The 19,651-nt window shown below is 49.9% G+C and overlaps 1 protein-coding gene across 1 annotated transcript; it reads right to left on the reverse strand.

Moving 5' to 3' along the window:
* Positions 1–14,618: 14,618 nt before the first annotated feature.
* Positions 14,619–18,252, reverse strand: PCDH8 (protocadherin 8). The gene is made up of 3 exons (XM_010206410.2): positions 15,841–18,252; positions 15,490–15,700; positions 14,619–14,992 (listed from the first exon to the last, which is right to left on the reverse strand). Exons 1-3 carry the CDS (start codon positions 18,250–18,252, stop codon positions 14,619–14,621), a joined length of 2,997 nt encoding a protein of 998 aa, XP_010204712.2.
* Positions 18,253–19,651: the final 1,399 nt, after the last annotated feature.

Here is a 19,651-nt window from a genome sequence, read left to right on the forward strand (position 1 = left end):
TGGCTTCTTTATGGCACCTCTGAGTCCAGTCTGCAATCTCCTTTTAGATTGGTAAGAAGCTTTTGATTGTTCTCAACTTTGAGAGAAATCACCATTGTCTTTGGAGGTTGTCAAGACCCGCCTGGACATGTTCCTGTGTGACCTGGTCTAGGTGGACCTGCTTGAGCAGAGGATTGGACTGGGTGATCTCTAAAGGTCCCTTCCAACCCCTACTGTTCTGTGATTCTGTGATTCATGTGAGTGGACATGTGTGAGATGTTGGACAGGGTGAGATGGCTGAGGCAGGACTTCCCTTCAGCAAATCCATTGTACCTAGCAGCAAACAACCTGTAGCAGACACGGGATCCTCCTTCCGTCTCCTTCTGTTACATTGAGCAATGGGTGCTAACAGAAGTGCCATCAGCTGCAGCCATTCCAGCTGTTGGACGGTTTGAAACTGTTTTGGACTTGGTGTGAGACAGCACTAAGACTTTCCTGTCCTTGTCATGGGCTCATACTGGTTTCTCTATGAGGAGCCTTCCTGGAGAGGGGATGGGCTGTGTGCTGTCTCACAACTCAGAGATTGAGAGATATTAGGACTGCATCCCCATCCTAATGGACGTGTGCCACTCAAGTTTCCCCAGCACTGCTAGGTGCTGATGTACCTGGGTACCAGTGCTGGCACCACGTTGCCTTCTCTGTGCTGGTGTTTGCAGCACCTCTTATTTTTTTTTTTCCCCACTGCAACACAAATCTCAGGGACACTCAGATTTGCTCTGACATTGTAAGGGGGCACCCCAGAGACTGTCGCTGCTTACACTGGCAAGGCCCGATGGCCTCATGGCATTTGAGCTGGGTCACTGCAGATTCAAACTGTTGTTGATTTTTATTTTGTGTTTACCCATGAAACTCAGACTCAGGGTTCAGCTGGGGCACGGTGACTGGTTTCCACAAGGTACACCCTTCGGCCACTTTTACAGCTGACTTGGCCGAGGTGCAAAGAGGTCGAGAGCCTTGAGTGAAACGGGCTGAACAAGCAGCTCATTAAGGACTGAACTCCAGCCCCGTGTTCCCAGCCCTCTGCTCTAATCACCAGGAAAGATGTGGGAGAGCCTCATGGGGCTGCTGCTGATGAAAGAAGAGTCAACAGCTTTATTTTGCAGCTTTATTAGCAAAACGAAGTAAAGCCAACGTGCACGGCTCTATTATTGAACCAGTAATCTCTCGCGTGCTTACACCCAGAGCTTCCCAGCCGTTTAACTAGCAGGCTGAACAATAAAATATGCTAGGTCTGAAATGGCTAAAGCAGAGGCAAGGCAGGAGGTAAGCCGTCTAATTGGAGGAGTTGCAGCAGGAATCTCACCCCAGGGGTCTGTCCCTTGGGATTAACAGTTTGCTGACATCTGGGTTGTGTGGCACTGCTGTCTTGCCCTGGGTCCCACCAGGGCTGATGGCAGGGAGCCAGGGAATAAATAAATAAATAAATAATCAAGTCCTCAAACTCATATATCGGGAAAGATGAAGATTTTGCTGCTGCCAACGCAGAGGCCTTTGGGAGAAAGAAACTGGCAGCTTGTACCCAGAGAAGTGTGGTTGTGACTTCCCTTGGCTTGCAGAATCTCAAAAGAAAAAAGTGGGGACAGGGAAATACATTATCTTCTTTTGCTGCTCCCACAGTTGTCCCAATAAAGAGATGCCCCACTGTCTTGTCCAATCCAATTTTAAAGGCCTGGGGTCTTACATTAACTACTCAAGCTGGCTCTGTGGTGGTGAGTGCACAGCCTGCCACACATCACACTCTCTCCTGTTTCTGCAAAGCAGTCCCAGGTCTGTCTCTGCCCAGGCACACTCTTACTTTTGCAGCATGCCAGAGTCTCAAGGGAGGACTCCTGCTTCTGCCAGCTGCAGGTAATACTGAGCCCTTGGCCACTAGCAAGGACAGATTGATTCATTTTCCCTAAATAAGGTGCCTGAACTAGTTAAAAGAAAGAGGCAGCAGCTAGAAGTCAAAGGAATCTCCATTTGGAGACCAATATTTCTTTCCTTTGTCCCATGGACTGGACACTGCTGGCTACTAGTTCAGTTGCAGACCTCTGGAGGCCACCAGATAGATAGGTGACGTGTGTCCCACTATCACTCAGTTGTCACGAATTTGCCATTGCTTCTCCCTCTGGCAGTCCATCAAGATGACACCAAGTCACCACCCCAGCCTCTGTTGCCTTGCTTCCTCTTTCCCCTGTGATCCCATTGGAGTCATTTACTGATGCAGATGAAAAACTGAAGAAGTAAAAAGAAAAAAGTAAAGCATCCAAACAAGGGAATGAATTGGACACACAGGCTGAGGAGACCCTGGGAGGGACATCATCCCAGGTCAGCCGCTCCACAGCAACGTGTGGAGAGCCTCACAGGGGCTTAGAGCCTGCTGTAAATCGAACTAAACTGCTCAGCCTGGTTTGAAATCCACCCACAGTCTGACTTTTTGCAAACTCGGGAAGAAAATGGCAAATTAATCCGTTAGTTAAAAGGATGAGTCGGTTCCCTGTCACTCTCCACGCAGCTCAGGATATGATAGTTCCTGCTGCATAAATACAGATTGTTTCTTTTTACAACTTCCCTTTCATCAAACTGCTAGGAAGGCCTGGAGGTTGTTAAAAAACGTGAAAGAAACTTGCTTCCCAATTAAGGTCGATCTCTTTTATCAGAGTCTTTGCATATAAACCTCACTGTTCTGAAGGATTTCTATAAACTCCATCCCCAGCTCTGACAAATTGGGAGATGCCCAAATCTCTGAAGGAGCCAGAGAAGCGGCTGACTTCTTCCCCGACTCGCAGCACAAAGCAGGGATCTGATCTGTCATGATGACTGAGAACATGTCACAACAATCTGTTTGCGTTCTTCAGGAAAGAAAAACATCTTTCTCTCCCCGAGCTGTAAGCTAATTTGGAGATTTTGCAAGCTGACATGCAACCTGATTAAAATGACCTCAGGCCAACAATTCTTCTTAGGCAACTTGACAATTAAAGTCTAGACCTAACTCTAGCCCAGGGTTTTGCCTTTTTTTTTTTTCATCCTTTTCTTCAAATCCCTTTTAGGGTGGAAAGAGTTCTGTGTTTTTATTTTTAAATCTACATATTTGGAATTTTTCTCTTACACTTTGCTTCTACTGTAGCAGAATGTGCTAAGGGGATCTGTATTTTTTCACGTTTCGAGCAGATGAAACTCATGCACAGAAGCCCCAGTTTCTTGCCCGCTGGAAAAATACACTGAATATCCGAGAAAATAATACATGAATAAACTCAAGGGCTCTAAGAAATACCCAAGGCACTTTGTGGCCTACATAAAGCTGCCCTCAGAGGTAAAAGTGTTGTGCCCTCAATTTGCCAAAGTCAGAGGATATTTTTGTAATGGCCATCGTACCTACTACTTAAATCACTTTTTGGCTCTTCGCAATTAGTTAGGCGGTGAGATCAGTTTGTTAATCAGCTGAGTTTTTGTGAACGCGATAATTTGTTGAGCAGCAAGCAATGAAAAATAAATGGGTGCCTTCTGGCAGGACGTTTGTCAGACCCTGAGCAACCTCTGAATTTCATTCAGTGGTTTGAGAAGACTTGGTAATTTGTCCATGAATGTTTTCATCCCGGTTTCTTTAAACAATCGCCATCACGGCCATTTGTCCGAGGTAAATCCAGGAGAGAGTTCATTTCTCCTGTGTTGATTTGGCTCAGCCTGGACCATCATCTGATTTCTAGCTTGTCAGCTGGCTAAACTGATTGACAACTTGTGTTTTGCTAATGCAGTTCACAGCCTAACGAAATCCCCTAAAGGGCATTATTTAATAATTCAAATTATAGACTTTTGAATTACTTACTGAACTGCAGAGACTTCCAGACTAACTTCTCAGTGTCTCCAAAATACCCTGCACAGCTATGATTGGTTGACAATTCTTCCAGGAAGTTGGGGCATCCCTTTTTTCTATGGTATCTAGCAACAGGACAAGGAGTAATGGAATGAAGCTGGAACACAAAAAGTTCCGTTTAAACATAAGAAAAACTATTTCCCTGTTCAGGTGAGGGAGCCCTGGAACAGGCTGCCCGGAGGGGTTGTGGAGTCTCCTTCCTTGGAGGCCTTCAAGACCTGCCTGGACATGTTCCTATGCAACCTGATCTGGGTGAACTTGTTTCTGCAGAGGGGTTGGAAGTCCAACCCCTACCATTCTATGATTCCATGATTCTACGAATCAGGGCAGGAGCTTTCCTGGATGTGAGGGTGAGATGGTGGCAGGGGATGCCTGTGGCTTTTATGCTGGGGACCCACCATGGGTCCTTTCATGCCTGTCCCCAGCCCAAGTTACCTTCTGTTTTTCTAGCTGCCTGGGGATGGGTTTGAACATGGGCTTTTCTCACCTGATTGCACAACCCTGCCTTGGCTTTACCCCTTCCAAGACCTTTCCTCTCCACTTTGAGAGGAATTTGCCTCCTGGCCCATTTCTTTCACTCCAGCTCAAAGGTTGGAAATTTCCCCTGAGGAGGCACAAGAGATATCTCCTGGGGGCACAAATTTGGAAAGTAGGATGGAGGCTGGCTCCCAGTCAGATTGAGCATCTTTTCCTGCTCTCCCCTTGCCTCCAGGGAGCCCCTGGCCTGTCCCACTATGCCCTGCTGTTTCCATCTCTCAAGGGACCTCATGTCCCAGTCCTGGTCCTGGATGGGAACCAATGGAACTCACTCAGCTGGCGTCTCTTTGGGGAATAATATCGTCTTTGGTGAATTTACACCAAGCAGGGAAGGATACTCTCTCTGCCCCAGCTTGCCCGTAGGACCCTGGCCATGAAGGAGCTTTCTGTAAATTAACAGCTGAACCTTACTGTAGTGGGTGTAAAGCAGCCGTTGATTTCATGTCACCAGTGCCCAGGCTGGAAACGCCGTGGAAATGAGGAGATGCCTTCACTAGAGAGCTGCTAAACCTTTGCATGATTTTAGCATCCCACTCACTCTCCTCTTTGACGGTGGTGGATGCTGGAGTCTCCTGGATCCCGTTTTCACATCCCCCGGCTGTTTCCCCGGTGCCCCCCGGCCCCGGTGGCTGCGAGCAGGGGCGGACGCCGGGCTCGCACCCGCACCCGCACCCGCACCCGCACCCGCACCCGCACCAGCACCCGGACCCAGACCCGCAACCCCATCTAGCGGCGGCCCGGCCCCAGCCAGCGGCAGCCGCCGGGGACCACCCAGTCGTAGCATCCTTTGAGTTGGAAAAGAGCTTTAGGATCATCGAGTTTGACCCTAAACCCAGCACCGCCATGTCCATCACTAAAGCATGTCCCTCAGCACCTCAGCTACATGGCTTTTAAATATCTCGAGTGATTCCACCACTTCCCTGGGCAGCCTGTGCCCGTGTTTAACAACCCTCTCAGTGAAAAATTTCTTCCTAACCTCCAAAGTAAACCTACTCTGGTGCAACTTGAGGCTGTTTCCTCTTGTCCTATCATTTGTTACTTGGGAGAAGAGATTGACCCCCCACCTCATTGCAACCTCCTTTTAGGTAGTTGTAGAGAGTGATCATGTCTCAGCACAGCCTTCTCTTCTTCAGGCTGAATAACCACAGCACCCTCTTATGCTCCTCGACAGACCTGTTCTCCAGACCCTTTACCAGTATTATTGCCCATCTCTGGACACGCTCCAGCACCAAAATGTCCCCCTTGTAGTGGGGAGCTCAAACCTGAACACAGTGTGTGGGACTTCCACCAGCAGTGTGGCTCCTCAGGGTCTTTGCCCCCCCATCAGTAGCCATCCCCCTTCCCCAGATGGGACATATCAGAGGGCTGGTTTAAAAGAAAGTGAGTTCTGACTGGAAGGAGCCTTTCAGAAAGAACCCCTCCTCCCCATCCTAATTGTGCCAGAGAGTGGTGGATAGGGTTGGGGTAAATTCTCTTGGGGACCAAACATGCTTTGGATTGCCGGATGTGTTTTGATTGATTTGAGTGTGAGTGCCTGGTGGCAACATGGGCTGCCAGGGCGCAGCTTTGCCGCAGAGCTGGCACCAGCTGCAGGCTCCAGCGCAGCTACTGGTGGAGGCAGAGTCCTTCACTATCTCCTTTATCATCATTGCTTCCAGTCCAATTTTGTTCACGCCTTACATTTTTGATTGTCTTGGATTAAACATTACCAGAGGAAATAATACTAATAGCCTTTCGTGGGGAAAAAAACCCATCTTCTAAGGCGTTTGTTATGGAAAGGATTATAATAAATTAAATGCTTAAACTAGCACTGTGCAAGCATTTTTCTCTTGGATCAAAATGTTTGCACTGGCTGTTTAAACATTTAATTTATTATAATGAGAAATATCATTGTAAAAATAAGCATGTTAATTAAACCTGAGTTTTGCAAATGTGAGTCATCCCATGTGGACACAGTATAATGAATATAGACAGGTAGAGTCTGTATGCCCTTTTTTTTTCTCATTAAGAAAATTAACATTTACATCTTTAAACCCTGCAGCTATTAGTTATTTTTAATGAACTGTGTTGCCATTTCATAGTTAAGCTCTTATATGATGCAATCAGAAACCGCTAGGTCAGGGAAGAACTTTGCTAATTAAGTTGCAGAGAAGTTCTTTGCCGCAGATAATTGATTAAAGTTGTTATATGGATAATCAGTTTGCGCAGTTAAACAAATAAACATAAATAACTACCAAGAAAACCCAGGTCACGTCAGGGTGGTGAAAGGAAGCAGAACTCTGGCCGTCCCGTGGACCAAAGGAAGCATGAATTTGGAAGCAATGGACTGAATCTCTTTGTCATCGTCTGACAGGGGAGCAAGAGAATGCAGGGACCTTCACAAAGGCAATTTGGACAGTAATGGTTTGCTGCTGGTGTGGGTAAGAAGGGATGGAGGAAAGTGAAGTGACTGGAAGCAATTTTTCTCTCTTCTCATGCCACTGGTCTCTGATGCATCCATCTGGTCTTGTCCTGGATTCATCGTATATGCCAGGTTGTATGCTGATATGTAAACAAAAAGCACTTGGATTTGCTCCCAGCTCTCTCACAGATGTGTTATGTGGCCTTGAACACGCTCCTTTACCTCCCAGACGTTCATAAAGAGCTCTGAGCTATGGCCCTGCAAATGGTAGAGGTAGCGTTACTCTGTTTTAATTAACATCCTACCAAGCTGTGCATTCGGAAGTACCTCAGATCTCTCCTTATTGTGCATTGCCCATTCAGGCAAAGGGCTGCCAAGCCCTGGCTGAATCTCATTTCTGAAGTGGTCTAGCCCCCAAGGGAGGGAGGAGGAACATCTTTGGTACAGCAGTGAAATGAAACTCTGCGGAGGGAGGAGATGTGGGAGAATTATTCTCCAGGAGCTGCAGCAAAGAGCTGGTGAAGGGGTGCCCCCACTCAGGGGTTGCAAGCCAAATATGCTGTTGTCCCACACACAAAGATTTAGGGGACAGTAAATTTGTAGGCCAAAGCAAAAAGAGGCAAAAGTGGTGACTCTTCATGCTGTTCTCTAGCTGGTTGTCTTCTGAACCTGCTCTTAGTGTGTGTGCCGTAGGATTTTTGGAGGTCAAGACTCTTGAATTTCTTCCAAATCCAGTGGTCATGTTTTGAATGGAAAGAGAGGATGAATTAAGCTGAGGATCCTCTGTTATTTTACTAGGGATTTTCCCCTGAAACTATTGTGTGTTTGCACCTTCTGGACAGCTTAGTCTCACATCATGTGGGTCTCTCTCTCCTGTCCCTCCAAGTCCCTGCTTTTTTTTGTCTTCCTCTTACTATGAGTGGAAGGGAGAATTGTTTTCCAGGTGAAGGGAGCAAGTTGATGCCCTTCATCTTGTGTCTCTCTGTCCTTCTGATGGAGTTTTACAGAGTTGTCTATCACCATAGCCTCTGCTAACACCCTGCAAAACTCCCCTTTTTCTCAGAGAAGCAACACCAAGTTACCCCTGAGCCATTCTTCTTTAACCCTAAGGAGCATTTCTACACAGAGTATGAGCCTGTGGGGAAAGGAAGCTCTTGACTGCCCTTTGGGCTGGTTGCTCTTCAGTGAGCTGCCCCATCTTGACGGGATGGAGCATCTGGCTGAGGTTACAGCAATCATCTGCAGGGCAGCCAACCTAGGCAGAAAGCTGCAGCTAGCAAGTGAGTGGAGAAAGGGTCCCAGGAGCTGGACTGTGAAGATGGGCAGGGGTTGCCTGGCAAGCAGCTGCAGGGACAAATGCCATTTCTTGCACCCAGCATTGGGCCACACACCCTGAGGCCCTGGGAGGCTATGAAGCTGTTGGTGCCTATCTACCTGTGATAGGCACAAAAGGTGTTCCCCATACACATCCACTTTAGGTCCAAAAGAAAGCCTAGGGATGGCTTTGCCTTAGTGGGAACTGGGAGCTCTTGCCAGGACAGAAATGGCCAAATCCCATGGCACTCAGATAACCCAGAGTGTGACCATAAAGCCTTAATGCTGAGACCAAATAGCTGAATTTAAGAAGCATCTGTAAACTATGAGTCAACTGTTTCATGGCTGGAGGCAGCTGGAAAGTGAACATTGTGTTGGTATCTGAAATAGTCACCCAGGAGAAGTGAATGGGTAGAAGGCAGCCTCCATCTCTGGCCTCCAGCACATTCACCCTGTGTAGGTTAAGGCAATGGAGCACAACTGGCCTTGGAATAGAGACCTGGCTTCAAATTTGGAAGGTGCTGTTGTCACAAAAGTGTCTGCAACCTTAAACAGTATTCAACTGTAGCTCTACACAGGGTTGCTTCCCCACTTCACATGCCATGCTGGCAGGTCCTCCTTACTCAGAAAGTACTGGCAAGGCACAGCAGGCAGCTGCCCACTGAAGCAGGAGCAATCAGGCAAGTGGGCTTTGCCTGCTGCAGGCTAAAATGGGTGCTTATGTCTGGGATCTGAGGATGCTGATGCCTACTCAAAAAGAATTAATTATTATCAATGGAATGAACTCACTGGCTTCTCACATCCAGGCTAACTCACTGCTTTTCTCAACTTGGTGGCCATCTGCTTCCTTTCCAATTCAGCTCCCAGGATTGTAACCTTTCCCAGGCACCACAGCACGAGGGTAATCCACCAAAGTACACTCCTGATCCTTGCATCCCTCTGCCTGTGGTGGAGTTCCTGGCTCCTTGTGAGCTCTCCCAATATGATTGATGTTGGATCGGCAGCATGCCCCAGGAGCCCTGAGAGTGGTGGAGATCTCACTGCTACAGGCATCACGGGCATGAATGTGAAACCCGCTTTGTGCATCCATTAGGAAGGATGGGCAAGCCCAGAGATTCTTATCGCTGCTTAAGGAGAGGGGAACCCAACTCCAGAGAGCTTCTCCAAAGGATCTTAAATCAGGAAGGCATGAAGGCCTTGGCATACAAGGTGAGAAGTAGCACTTACTTCTCCTTCATTACCAGCTCACATTCTTCAGCCTAATTTAGGGCTTAGATGATGTTTGAAAGGTGAGCAGACACTATCACTAGTGATTCCAAGACGTTAAATTATCCAAAAGGCATTATGTTCCTTCTTGACAAACCTTGAAATAGTCTAGAAGCCTCCGGAAGTTTTACATTACATATAGGCTACTGCACAAAGGCCCAATTCTGCCTCCTTTCCAGGCCCTGAGGGCCACCTCCCTCTTTGCCCTCTCCCTAACAGTGTCTGACACTTACATGACCACTGACAGAGGTAAATCTGCAGAAAACTACCTGATTTTGGTACTTTTGGACCTCTGTCCATGGGCAGAAGACTTTCCTGGGTGCTAGTGGAAAAGGAGTCATGGTAAAATGAACCTGGAGGTGGAGAAAAGGGTGGACCACCCCCTTTTGTGACACTACACCTGTCTGAATTTCTGTATCCACAATACGTGTGTCTCTGTGTAAGGCAGGTGCTTAATCTGCTGTCATACAAAATGGTGAGGTAGTCCATGCAGTTATAGGAGGCTAGAGAGTGACTTTGAAAAGTGAATGCAGGTGCCTATTGTGAGATGAGCCATACAGCCCTCTAGACCCCCCTAACCAGCCCTCCTTGTCTGACACAGGAGCATAGATGCCTACTGTTTGAGTAGACCCCGATGCATTGTCCATAAAGGCATAAAAGGTATGAATCTTCAGCTAAAGCTGAAGACTCTGTTGTCTCCCTGACTTCAGGGTCTGGTCCAGGCAGCATTTTCTGACGTGTTGAGATCACAGGATTAAGCCTCCACCCCAGAAGTTACAGCCATATCCACTTAACAAGCACACATGCTGCCACCTCATTTTACTAAGACTCCTGCATCTAGAGCAAGCACTGCAGAAAAACAGAACTAGGCACCTTACAGTGGTGTTTGACTGCAATCACACATCACTAAATATAAAACAGCCTTGAAGGCATTTAAGAGGCACAGGAGAGAAGAGCAGGTCAATGGGAAATTGATTTCATTTTTTTTTTTTGGCTAAAGCACCACAGAAAGCATCTCTGGGATTTTATCTCCTTGATGTGTTTGGCAAGTTGAGACCTTAACTGGCAGCCAGAACCCCACTCAAGTGCTCTGTCACTTCACCTCCTCAACAGGACAGGAGGAGAGATCAGATGAAAAAAATGATGAATTGAGACTAATACAGAGAGATCACTTACTAGTTACTGTCACAGGTAAACCAGACTCGACTTTGGAAAAATTAACTTAATTTACTGACAACTAAAGCAAATTTGGATGTCTGCCCAAGGTCTTGAGAGTGGCAGCTGCAAGCTCACAGTCCTAGGACACCTCTGGGGCATTCAGGAAACAAGGCTGCAGCATCACTCCTATGTGTCCTGGGTATTGTAGCTACATGTTAATGACTGTGCAAGTACACCTGGAAATGAGTCTCTGTGAACTGCCCACTTCTGTGTTTGTGCTGTTTTAGTCCTCTCCCTTGATGACAAAGCAATTGGATACTGGCAGCTGGTTATGAGCCTGCTAGTCTCCAGCGGTCTGGCTTGATTGTACTGGTGCTGCTCAGTATCTCCATCTAACCTACTTTGACTACAGTTCCTTTGTTTTGCCAAGTTGTCAGAATGCGCAGATCAGGTGGTCTCATGGTAACTGCTTACAGAAAACTACCTGGCCATTTTTGAAAGCACATGGGGTGAGGTTCATTTCACTAGACGTTGGATGTCCACAGTGCAATCACCTACTGACATTGCAGGTTGAGTGTAGGGAGGGAAGAGGAGCTTTGCAGTACAATACACCAGACCTATTTTAGCTGTCTGATTCAGGAGGAGATGATTTGTGTTGTAAGAGTGCCTATTTCTCTCCACAGACTGTGAAGGTAGCTGAAGGTGCTGAGGTGACTATCAGAGACTTCTATAGGCTCAAGCCTGGTGTTAGGGCTTTTGTGATCTTCAGCTGCTGTAGTCAGTTTGTACCGTGAAATGAGCGCTGTCTCAGTGAAAGTGCTGTCTCCAGCCCTGTGTCCCTGTGCCCCCCAGCCTGAGCTGGGGAAAGACAGGCAGGAGAGGGCAGCTCTCCACAATGGAGAGATTGTGGGAGGTGCACAGTCTCGTCCACTGCACCTGACACAGGGCTGATGCCACACTGTGCTTGGTGAATAAATGGAATTTAATTGATAGGTCTGCATTAACTTCTGAAGCATGTTAGCAAAATTCTCTGTTATGTTAATCAAAAACTAAATGTAAAAAACTAGGACATACACGGTGAAGTGGCATCGATGGAGCAAACATTTGATTCAAGGGGCCCTGCCCAGGAGCTAAGCCTTGGGCTTCCTTCTTCACTCATCTGCGCTTTGGATGGTGTATGTTCTTATCTAACGAAGCCTAGGGATTTCTATCACCTACTTTTAGACATGTAAAAGTTAAAGGGATCTGCGCAGCTGGCCCTTGCTTGTACAGGCAAAGGGGAGATCAAGAATTTCACTGATGCACCTGGGCTGTCCCCCTTGCCTGTCTCCCAGCCCAGAAGCTCTCAGAAGAAGTCTGCATCTATCCATTGCCCAGAGAGCTCCTGTATGGTGATGGGCTCAGATTTAGCTGCTGAGTGGATGAATCTCACATTTTACATGTGTCAGCATGTGGGAGCCTAGAACAGACAGATCCACCACCCCAACCAGAGTGCAGCTGCTGAAAACTGTTTTGGGAGTCGGAACAGGTGACTTTATTTGCCTCCCATTTCAAGGCTGTCTCACAGTGGGGTGGCCCAGGCTCCTGGTAAGGCAGCAGTAGGCTTCAACTCACACATAGAAGCACACAGGGTCTGTTGCAGGCAACGGCTGCAATTCAGGACCTGAATCCAATGTGAAGAACTACTCCCTGGCTCTGGTTACTTCTTGCCAGCCTCTCCCAGGAGAGCTCAGGAACCTGCTGTGGAGGTCTTGCAGTATGTAACCCAGGCTTTTATACTGGATGAGAAAGAAACAACTTATCAGACTGCCCTGCTTTTTTGACAGAGAGTCTTTCCCTCCCCGTGTTCAGAGTTATGACTAATTGCTTCACATGCGCTCTGTATTGCTACTCTGCATCACTGATGATTAGCCGGCAGGGAGGCTCTCAGCCTTCCTTCTCAGCACCCACCCTTTGGACCCAACTTCAGCTCTAAATTCAACCAAGACGACCCTCGTAGTTCATTAGACACTTCATAATTTTTACTACCAGGTTTAGATGAACCGCCCAGAAATGCTCACTTATTTTCCCTGACCATAAAAGCTGTATCACAGATGTTGCTTCCCAGCTGAGTCTCCTATCAGCCTGATTTCAATTCCCTTCAAGTACAGCCTCTGAAGCTCTCTGCCCACCACAAATCTTCATGCAGTGGCTCTTACGAAGACCCTGTGTGCACATAAAAACTTGGTCAGGCTCTGCCAGTCTTGCTACATGAGCGTGAAAGATGGAAGTTTGGGGGGAAAGGGAACTTCTGTTGGTTAAGGGACCTGTGGGTGCAATGCTGTTTTCTACTCATATTTTGAGACACAAAGTCCTTGTTTATGGGCCTTGTTTATGTCTAAGAAGGTTTTATGTTTTCTTTGTGAGTCATTTTCTAGATATATATATCATACCAATTAGACATATAACTGAAGAATTAATAATAAAACAAAAAAGCTTTGCCACATACAAATTTCTGCATCACTGATTTGTACAAAATGTGAAACTATATACCCCAAGTGAGGAGCAGTTCCTCCTTTTGGAAAAATCCAATCTAATATTAAAACTCCAACAGAAGTGTTATCTCTGGCATAAGCATTTCTTTTTGAACATGGGAAGAAACGCTTGTGCTTTGGTTTCGTTCATTAAATGCTATTCTGTGCTCGATTTCAGCAGAAGGGTTTGAGACCTGCTTTTAGCCTTAAACCTTGAGGGGAGGGAATTTCAAAGCTTGATATGATTTTTTTCCAGGACTGTTATTTCTGGGAGGAGGCAAAACACATATCACAATCTCAACATAATAAACGTCTGTTCTTTCTGGTTTATGCACAAGTAAAAGTCTGTCTCTTGATCAATAATTACAAGTGAACAAATGCAAGTTACTGTCCTTTAGTAAGGCAAGGGATAAACACATAAGTGCATACCTGTGCAACTTGACTCAAACCAATGTCTCCACCAGATCGGAAAGCAGATTGCTGGAGTGGTTGCTGATGTAAAGGTATTTGCACAGCATGAGCACTGCAGTTGATGGAGGTAGCTTCATTTGCTTCACTAAAGCGACAGCACTTCCCACCAGTGAAGGATCAAGCTGGAAGAGCTCAGACCGGGTAGTGAAAAACCAACGGCCAGCTCAGACACAGAGCCCTCCCTCCAACCCTGCAACCCACCATTAAAATCTCTACAGCGAAATCTCCAGTGAGGTACTGCTGGCGATGGAAGATGAGTGAGGCTAAAAGTAGCATTGTCTGTGCTGCTCCCTGCTGCATTTTTCTGCATAAAATACCTTTGTGGACCTATAATGACCTCCGTGCTCTGAAGCATGAAATCCGTGAACAGATCCCTCTGACACATCACAAAACTTTTATTAGTGTTTATCAGTGACACAGATTACAGGAACCAAAGGCAATTAAATAACATTTAAGTTGACCACAGGCTGAAGAAATACAAGTCACATTTGGCAAGGCAAACTTTTCAGTACACTGGGTTGCTTGGGCTATCATTACACCGTGAAAGAGGAATTTCCCTTACAAGGTTCTACATATTCAGGGTATTGTTATTGATTATTACTATTACTGTGTCTTTCAGACAGTCCCTTTGGCAAGAATTCTCATCTTTTTAAGCTTTTATTATATAAAAATAGAATGGATTTTCATTATGTACAGAGATTACATTACACAATGTACAGGTTAAAAACACTACAAAAAATGGCAGGCCGTGAGTGAACCGAAAGCAAAACAAAACCCCCACCCCCAACCAACCAAACCCCAACAATGTAGAAAACATGGAACAAAAAAAAGAATTAAATACTGCACATTTCATAAAAATTACATTAACTACAAACAATTTTGTTGTTGTTTGTAAATATCAAACAGTACCGACGTGATTGGAAATCTTTCCCAACGACTTCATCTTTAAGGCACATCTTGCATATTTACAACACCGGTTCTGGTCAATAACTTAAAGGCTCCCAGGAGCGACCTAGTCGTGTGAGCCCAGGGACGTGTGCACTCAGGCAGGGAGTGTGTTGGGCTACACTTTCTCGGCCGTGTCAGTCTGGGGGCCTAGGTATCTAGTGGAGGGGGCTGGGTAGAGGGGCACCCCGATTTCCTGCAGGTCGGGGAGCCGCGCGGGGCGTGGCGGGGACAGGAGCGTGATCGTCCGGTCAAAGTCCCTGTGCAGCACTTTCTCGTAGACGCTCTGAAGCCCCACTGTTTTGGGCAGCTGGGCTTGATAAAAGTTGTCCCTGCGAAGGGGATCCCTGGGCAAGGACGTGCTTTTGCAGAAGGTGGAGAGAGGTGCTGAAGGATGGGGAGAGGGGTGAGGGTTGGCTCTGCCGCAGGAGGGGCTCCAGCAGCGGTCCGAGTGGCCCAAGATCTTGCACTCAGCTGTGCATGCCCACAGACCTAAATTGAGAGAGAGACAGAGAGAGGGAAAGAAAGAGAGGGGGAGAAATCTGTCGTTATTGCAGGAACAAATCCACATCATTTGTAATCCTCAGTTATCAGTCATGGGATGCTTCAATGCACTGACAGTGGGAGTTGGCAGGCAATGCTCTAAGGCACAACAAGAAGACACGCTTGGGAAGGTTATGTCGTTTGCTAAGAACGATCTTCACAATCTTAACTTCAAGGAAAGCTTTTTGGGGAGAAAAAAACCCACCCCAGTCCTACAGTACTTCCAGCACCTGCTAATTTGTGCTGGGAGGAACCAGCATCTCGCAGCCTGCTGTGAAGAGATTAAGGGATGTGCGATTTGAGCCACACAGCATCGGGTTTCCCCCTCCAGCTGCCCTCCCCGGTCACTGTGCCCCAGCGATGGGTGCCTCTGCCTCCCCCCCCCCAATCTGTCCCCTCGTCCATCCATCTAAGGGGCCAGCTGGGAGCAGGGGCTGAGCCCTTACCATTCTGCATGTGCGTGATGAGATCTTTCTTCAGGGCATCTCCACTGATATCCGAGTCACTGTCGTTGAAATCGCTGTCACCTTTGCCGCTGTCTTTGCCACTGAACTTCTCTGCCTCTCGGCCAGAGATGGTGTTGAACGAGTGCCCCTTCCAAATGGCCACGGGGGGAGCAGGCTCCTTGCCGTAGCTTGGAGCGGCAGCGAAACCCTGCTGGGGTGGGGAGATCAAAGGAGATGTGAGAGAGGGAAGTGGCAAAGGGTAAATCAACACTGGATTCTGTGGATTCACATCTTCAGAGATGACCCCCTCCCTGCCTCCCTCTGCCCCCCTTTGTGGTCATGGGACCTTACCTCCCCACTCGGTCCTCTCAGCCTCTTCTGACCCTCGTAGAGGCAAGTGCTGTCGCTGCTGCTCTCAGCAGTGGAGATCTCTTCGGCAGCTGGAGAAGGGTCGGGGCTAGTGAAAGAGGTTTTGCTGGGAAAGGTTCGTACCTCAAACACATTCCCCCTCTGGCTGCCCTCCTCCTGACGGCCCTTCTCCAGGTGAGAGATGTCTATCTGGTCCTTCAAGGGAGTGTTGTTTTTGATCTCATTCCCCTTCTTGCGCCTGTTGCAGGTGGTGGCGATGGTGATTATAGCCACCAGGAGGAGAGTGCAGCTGCCTGCAAGGACGATGATCACAATCAGAGGGATGTCCCACTGCACAGCCTTTGCTTCCCAGGAGCTGGGCTTGGCTACCTCCTGCATGCTGGAAGGAGCAGTGGCAGTCACCAGGAAGTTGATTGTGGCAGTCGTGGCCAGGGGCGGCCTGCCGTTGTCTGTCACGGTGAGGATGACCTTGAAGAGCTGTCCCAGCTCTTCAGAGAGGTCGCCCCTCAGCACAATGTCACCAGTACTTGGATTGATGGCAAAAAGGTCCTGCTGGGGCTCTTCTAGGAAGGCAAAGGTGAGTTCAGCATTGGCCCCATCATCTGCATCTCGGGCTTTGATCTGGGCCACCAGGGAGTCACGGGAGGTCTTGCTGGACACACCGATTTCCACTGTCCCATTGGTGAGAACAGGGTGGATGATGACAGGAGAGTTGTCATTCTGGTCCACCATCCTCACTTTGACAAGGGTGCTGCTGGAGAGCTGTGGGGAGCCACCGTCAGTGGCCTGGATCCGCAGGTCCAGCTGCTTGAGTATCTCATAGTTGAACGTCCTGAGAGCGTAGATGGCACCTGTGGCGGGGTCCACTGAGACATAGGTGGAGATGGGGGCCCCCATGACCTGTGTCTCCAGGAGCCGGTAGGTGATCTTACCGTTGTGGCCAAGATCGGGGTCACGGGCCACCACGGTGGTGATGTAGGCACCCGGTGGGTTGTTCTCTGGCACAGCCACCTCGTAGAGGGGCTTGGCAAAGAGTGGTGCATTGTCATTTTCATCGCTCACCCGCACCGTGTATTGGCGGATGGTCTTGAAGGGTGGCGAACCCAGGTCCTCAGCCACCACAGTGAGGTTGTACTCGGGGATGCGCTCACGGTCCAGCGCCGCTGTGGTGACGATCATGTAGCTGTCTTCATAGGCGCGCTGCAGGGCGAAGTGATCGTGGCCGCGGAGGCTGCAGCGCACCTGTCCATTGGCGCCTGAGTCACGGTCCGAGGCGCTGACGAGGGCCACGAAGCTCTCACTAGCTGCCGCCTCGCTGACGTAGGCCACGCCGGCGGCGCTGGCGGCCCCACGGAGGGCGCTGATGCTGATGCGCGGCGCGTTGTCGTTGACGTCAGTGATGCGCACGACGACGGTGCAGGTGGCAGCACGGGGGCTGGCACCACGGTCCTGGGCGCGCACATCCAGCTCATAGGTGCGGGTACGCTCGTAGTCCACGGCGGCCTCCAGCGTGAGGCGACCCGAGCGAGGGTCGAGGCGGAAGAGCCGCCGCGCCTCAGGGGGCACCTGGCTGCCAAAGGCATAGACCACCTCGCCGTTGGGGCCCTCATCGGGATCGGCGGCGTCCAGATCGAGCAGCAGGGAGCCAGGCGGTGCGTCCTCAGGCAGCTCCACGGTGACTGAGTTCTGGGCAAAGGTGGGGCTGTTGTCATTGGCATCGAGGACGCGCACGTGCACAGTGGCTGTGCCCGAGCGTGCCGGGCTGCCGCCGTCCTTGGCCACCAGCTCCAGTGTGTAGGAGGGTTGGCGCTCACGATCCAGCTCCTGGAGCAGCACTAGGTCAGCACAGCGTGCGCCATCTGCCCGTGTCTGTGCCTCCACACCAAAGTGGCTGTTGAGGGAGACTTGGAAGCTCTGGATGGAGTTGGAGCCCACGTCCTCATCCACGGCCACCTCCAGCGGGAGGCGAGTGCCGGGCACAGCACTCTCTGACACCTCTAGTGCCATCTGGGCGTGGGGGAAGCGTGGCGCATTGTCATTGATGTCACGCACCTCCAGCTCCACGTGCACCAGACGGTAGCGCTCCCGCCAGCAGCTCACCACGTCGAAGGCCAGGACGCACTGGGGTGCCTGCCCACACAGTCGCTCCCGGTCCAGCCCCGCTTCACCGATGCTCAGCTGCCCGTCCTCCTCCCGCACCCTCACCAACGAGCTGTTGCTGAACTGCCGCATCAGGCGGAAGCTCATCTCCCCCGGCGCCTTCACTGCCATCTCATCGGCCAGCGTGCCGATCACCGTGCCCGGCGCGCCCTCCTCGTCGGTGCGGTACCTCACCGTCTTGCAGCGAGACAGAGCCAGCAGGCAGCCGACGGCCAGCAGCCGCAGGGGGCTCATGGCACTAGCGCGGGGCGCAGCCCGACGGCGCGGTCCGTGGCGATGAGGCGCGGTGCCGCGGGTGAGGGGTGTGTATGTGTGTGTGTTTTGGGGAGGGAAGGAAGGGGATATGTGGGTTGGGGGGGGGGGCGACGCGCAGTACTAAACGCAGCTCAGCGCTCCCTCCGCTGCCGTCTGCGCCCCTCCGCGCCTCCGCACAGCCTTTAATAGACGGCGGTATGCAAATGAGCGTGCGGGAGAGCCAATGGGAGGCGGCGGGGCGCGGGCGGCGCGCGGCCCCCCGGCGGTCCGCGAGCCGGGGCGGCTCCGGCAGCCGGCGGGATCGGGGCGCGGGGCGATGGCCTTTGTTTGCCTGAACTCTACGGGGTTTCGGGGTTTTTTTTCCTTTATTTCCCCCCCGTCTTTATCCCTTCCCCCCCCCCCATTTCTTACTTTTTTTTCCCCACCTTGCTTTCTTCCCTCCCTCCCTGTCTTTTCTCTCTCTCCGGAGGCGCGGCAGCGGAGCTGGCGCGGGGAGAGCGGAGTAAAATGAGCGGCGGGGGGTTTGTTAATTGCGCCGCGGGTCGGACAGGTGCCATGGCATGTCATGTCGTGTCGTGTCGTGTCGTGGCATGTCGTGCCGTGCCGTGTCGTGTCGTGCCGTGTCGTGCTGTGGCATGTCGCGCCCGTGGCCGTGGCTTGCTGTGGCATGTCGTGGCGTGGCACGTCGCGCCCGCGGGCGCGGATTAGCGGGGTGCGGGGGGGGAGGGGGTGGTAGGGGGCGAAGCGGGCATTCAACTGCGCGCCTGGAGTGGTGTGTTGCTCGCGTGAGAGCCTGTGATCAGCGCCGTAAGTCGCCTTTCAGGAGGTGTCCCCGCATGCTTTAGTATGCATGTCACCGCCCGGGTTTCTTAAGCCTGGGGCACTAGCAGGCGAGGAAAAAGAAAAAAAAAAAAGCAAAAGAAAAGAAAAAGAAAAAAGTTCCAAATAGGATTTAGCATAAGCTTGAGGAGATTTGGAAAGGTTTCAAAGATCAGGCTGTATCAAAGGCTTATGAAGCCCTCGTTAGCTGTAGAAATATAATAGCATGGCAGGCTATCCCATTCGAGGAACCAATGTCTGTATTATTTCACTATGACAGGCTAAAGCGAGAGAAAGTTGAACAGTTTCCACAGAGGAGTTGGACTAAGTTGAATATAATGAGCAAACGCCACATGTATCCATTATGTCCCTCTATTCATTCCCAATCACTGCCATAACTCTTTGACTAAACGATGATGAGCGCTGAATTACACACAATGCCCTGCTCATATTAAAATACATTTAAGACCTATCCCTCCTGGTGCCCTGTTACGCCTATTCACAGGATTTTCTTTTTGTCCTAATAGGGCCTCTCTGGGAAGCAACACCAGTCTCGTTC

This window comes from Colius striatus, chromosome 1 (genome assembly GCF_028858725.1).
Source record: "Colius striatus isolate bColStr4 chromosome 1, bColStr4.1.hap1, whole genome shotgun sequence".
NCBI classification, from domain to species: domain Eukaryota; kingdom Metazoa; phylum Chordata; class Aves; order Coliiformes; family Coliidae; genus Colius; species Colius striatus.

Excerpts from the sequence above, each read along its gene's own strand:
- PCDH8 (XM_010206410.2), bottom strand. The coding sequence starts at position 18,252 with ATGAGCCCCCTGCGGCTGCTGGCCGTCGGCTGCCTGCTGGCTCTGTCT. Across the intron at positions 15,701-15,840 it reads TGAGAGGACCGAGTGGGGAG|CAGGGTTTCGCTGCCGCTCC; the intron begins GTAAGGTCCCAT and ends TCCCCACCCCAG. Across the intron at positions 14,993-15,489 it reads CATCACGCACATGCAGAATG|GTCTGTGGGCATGCACAGCT; the intron begins GTAAGGGCTCAG and ends CTCTCAATTTAG.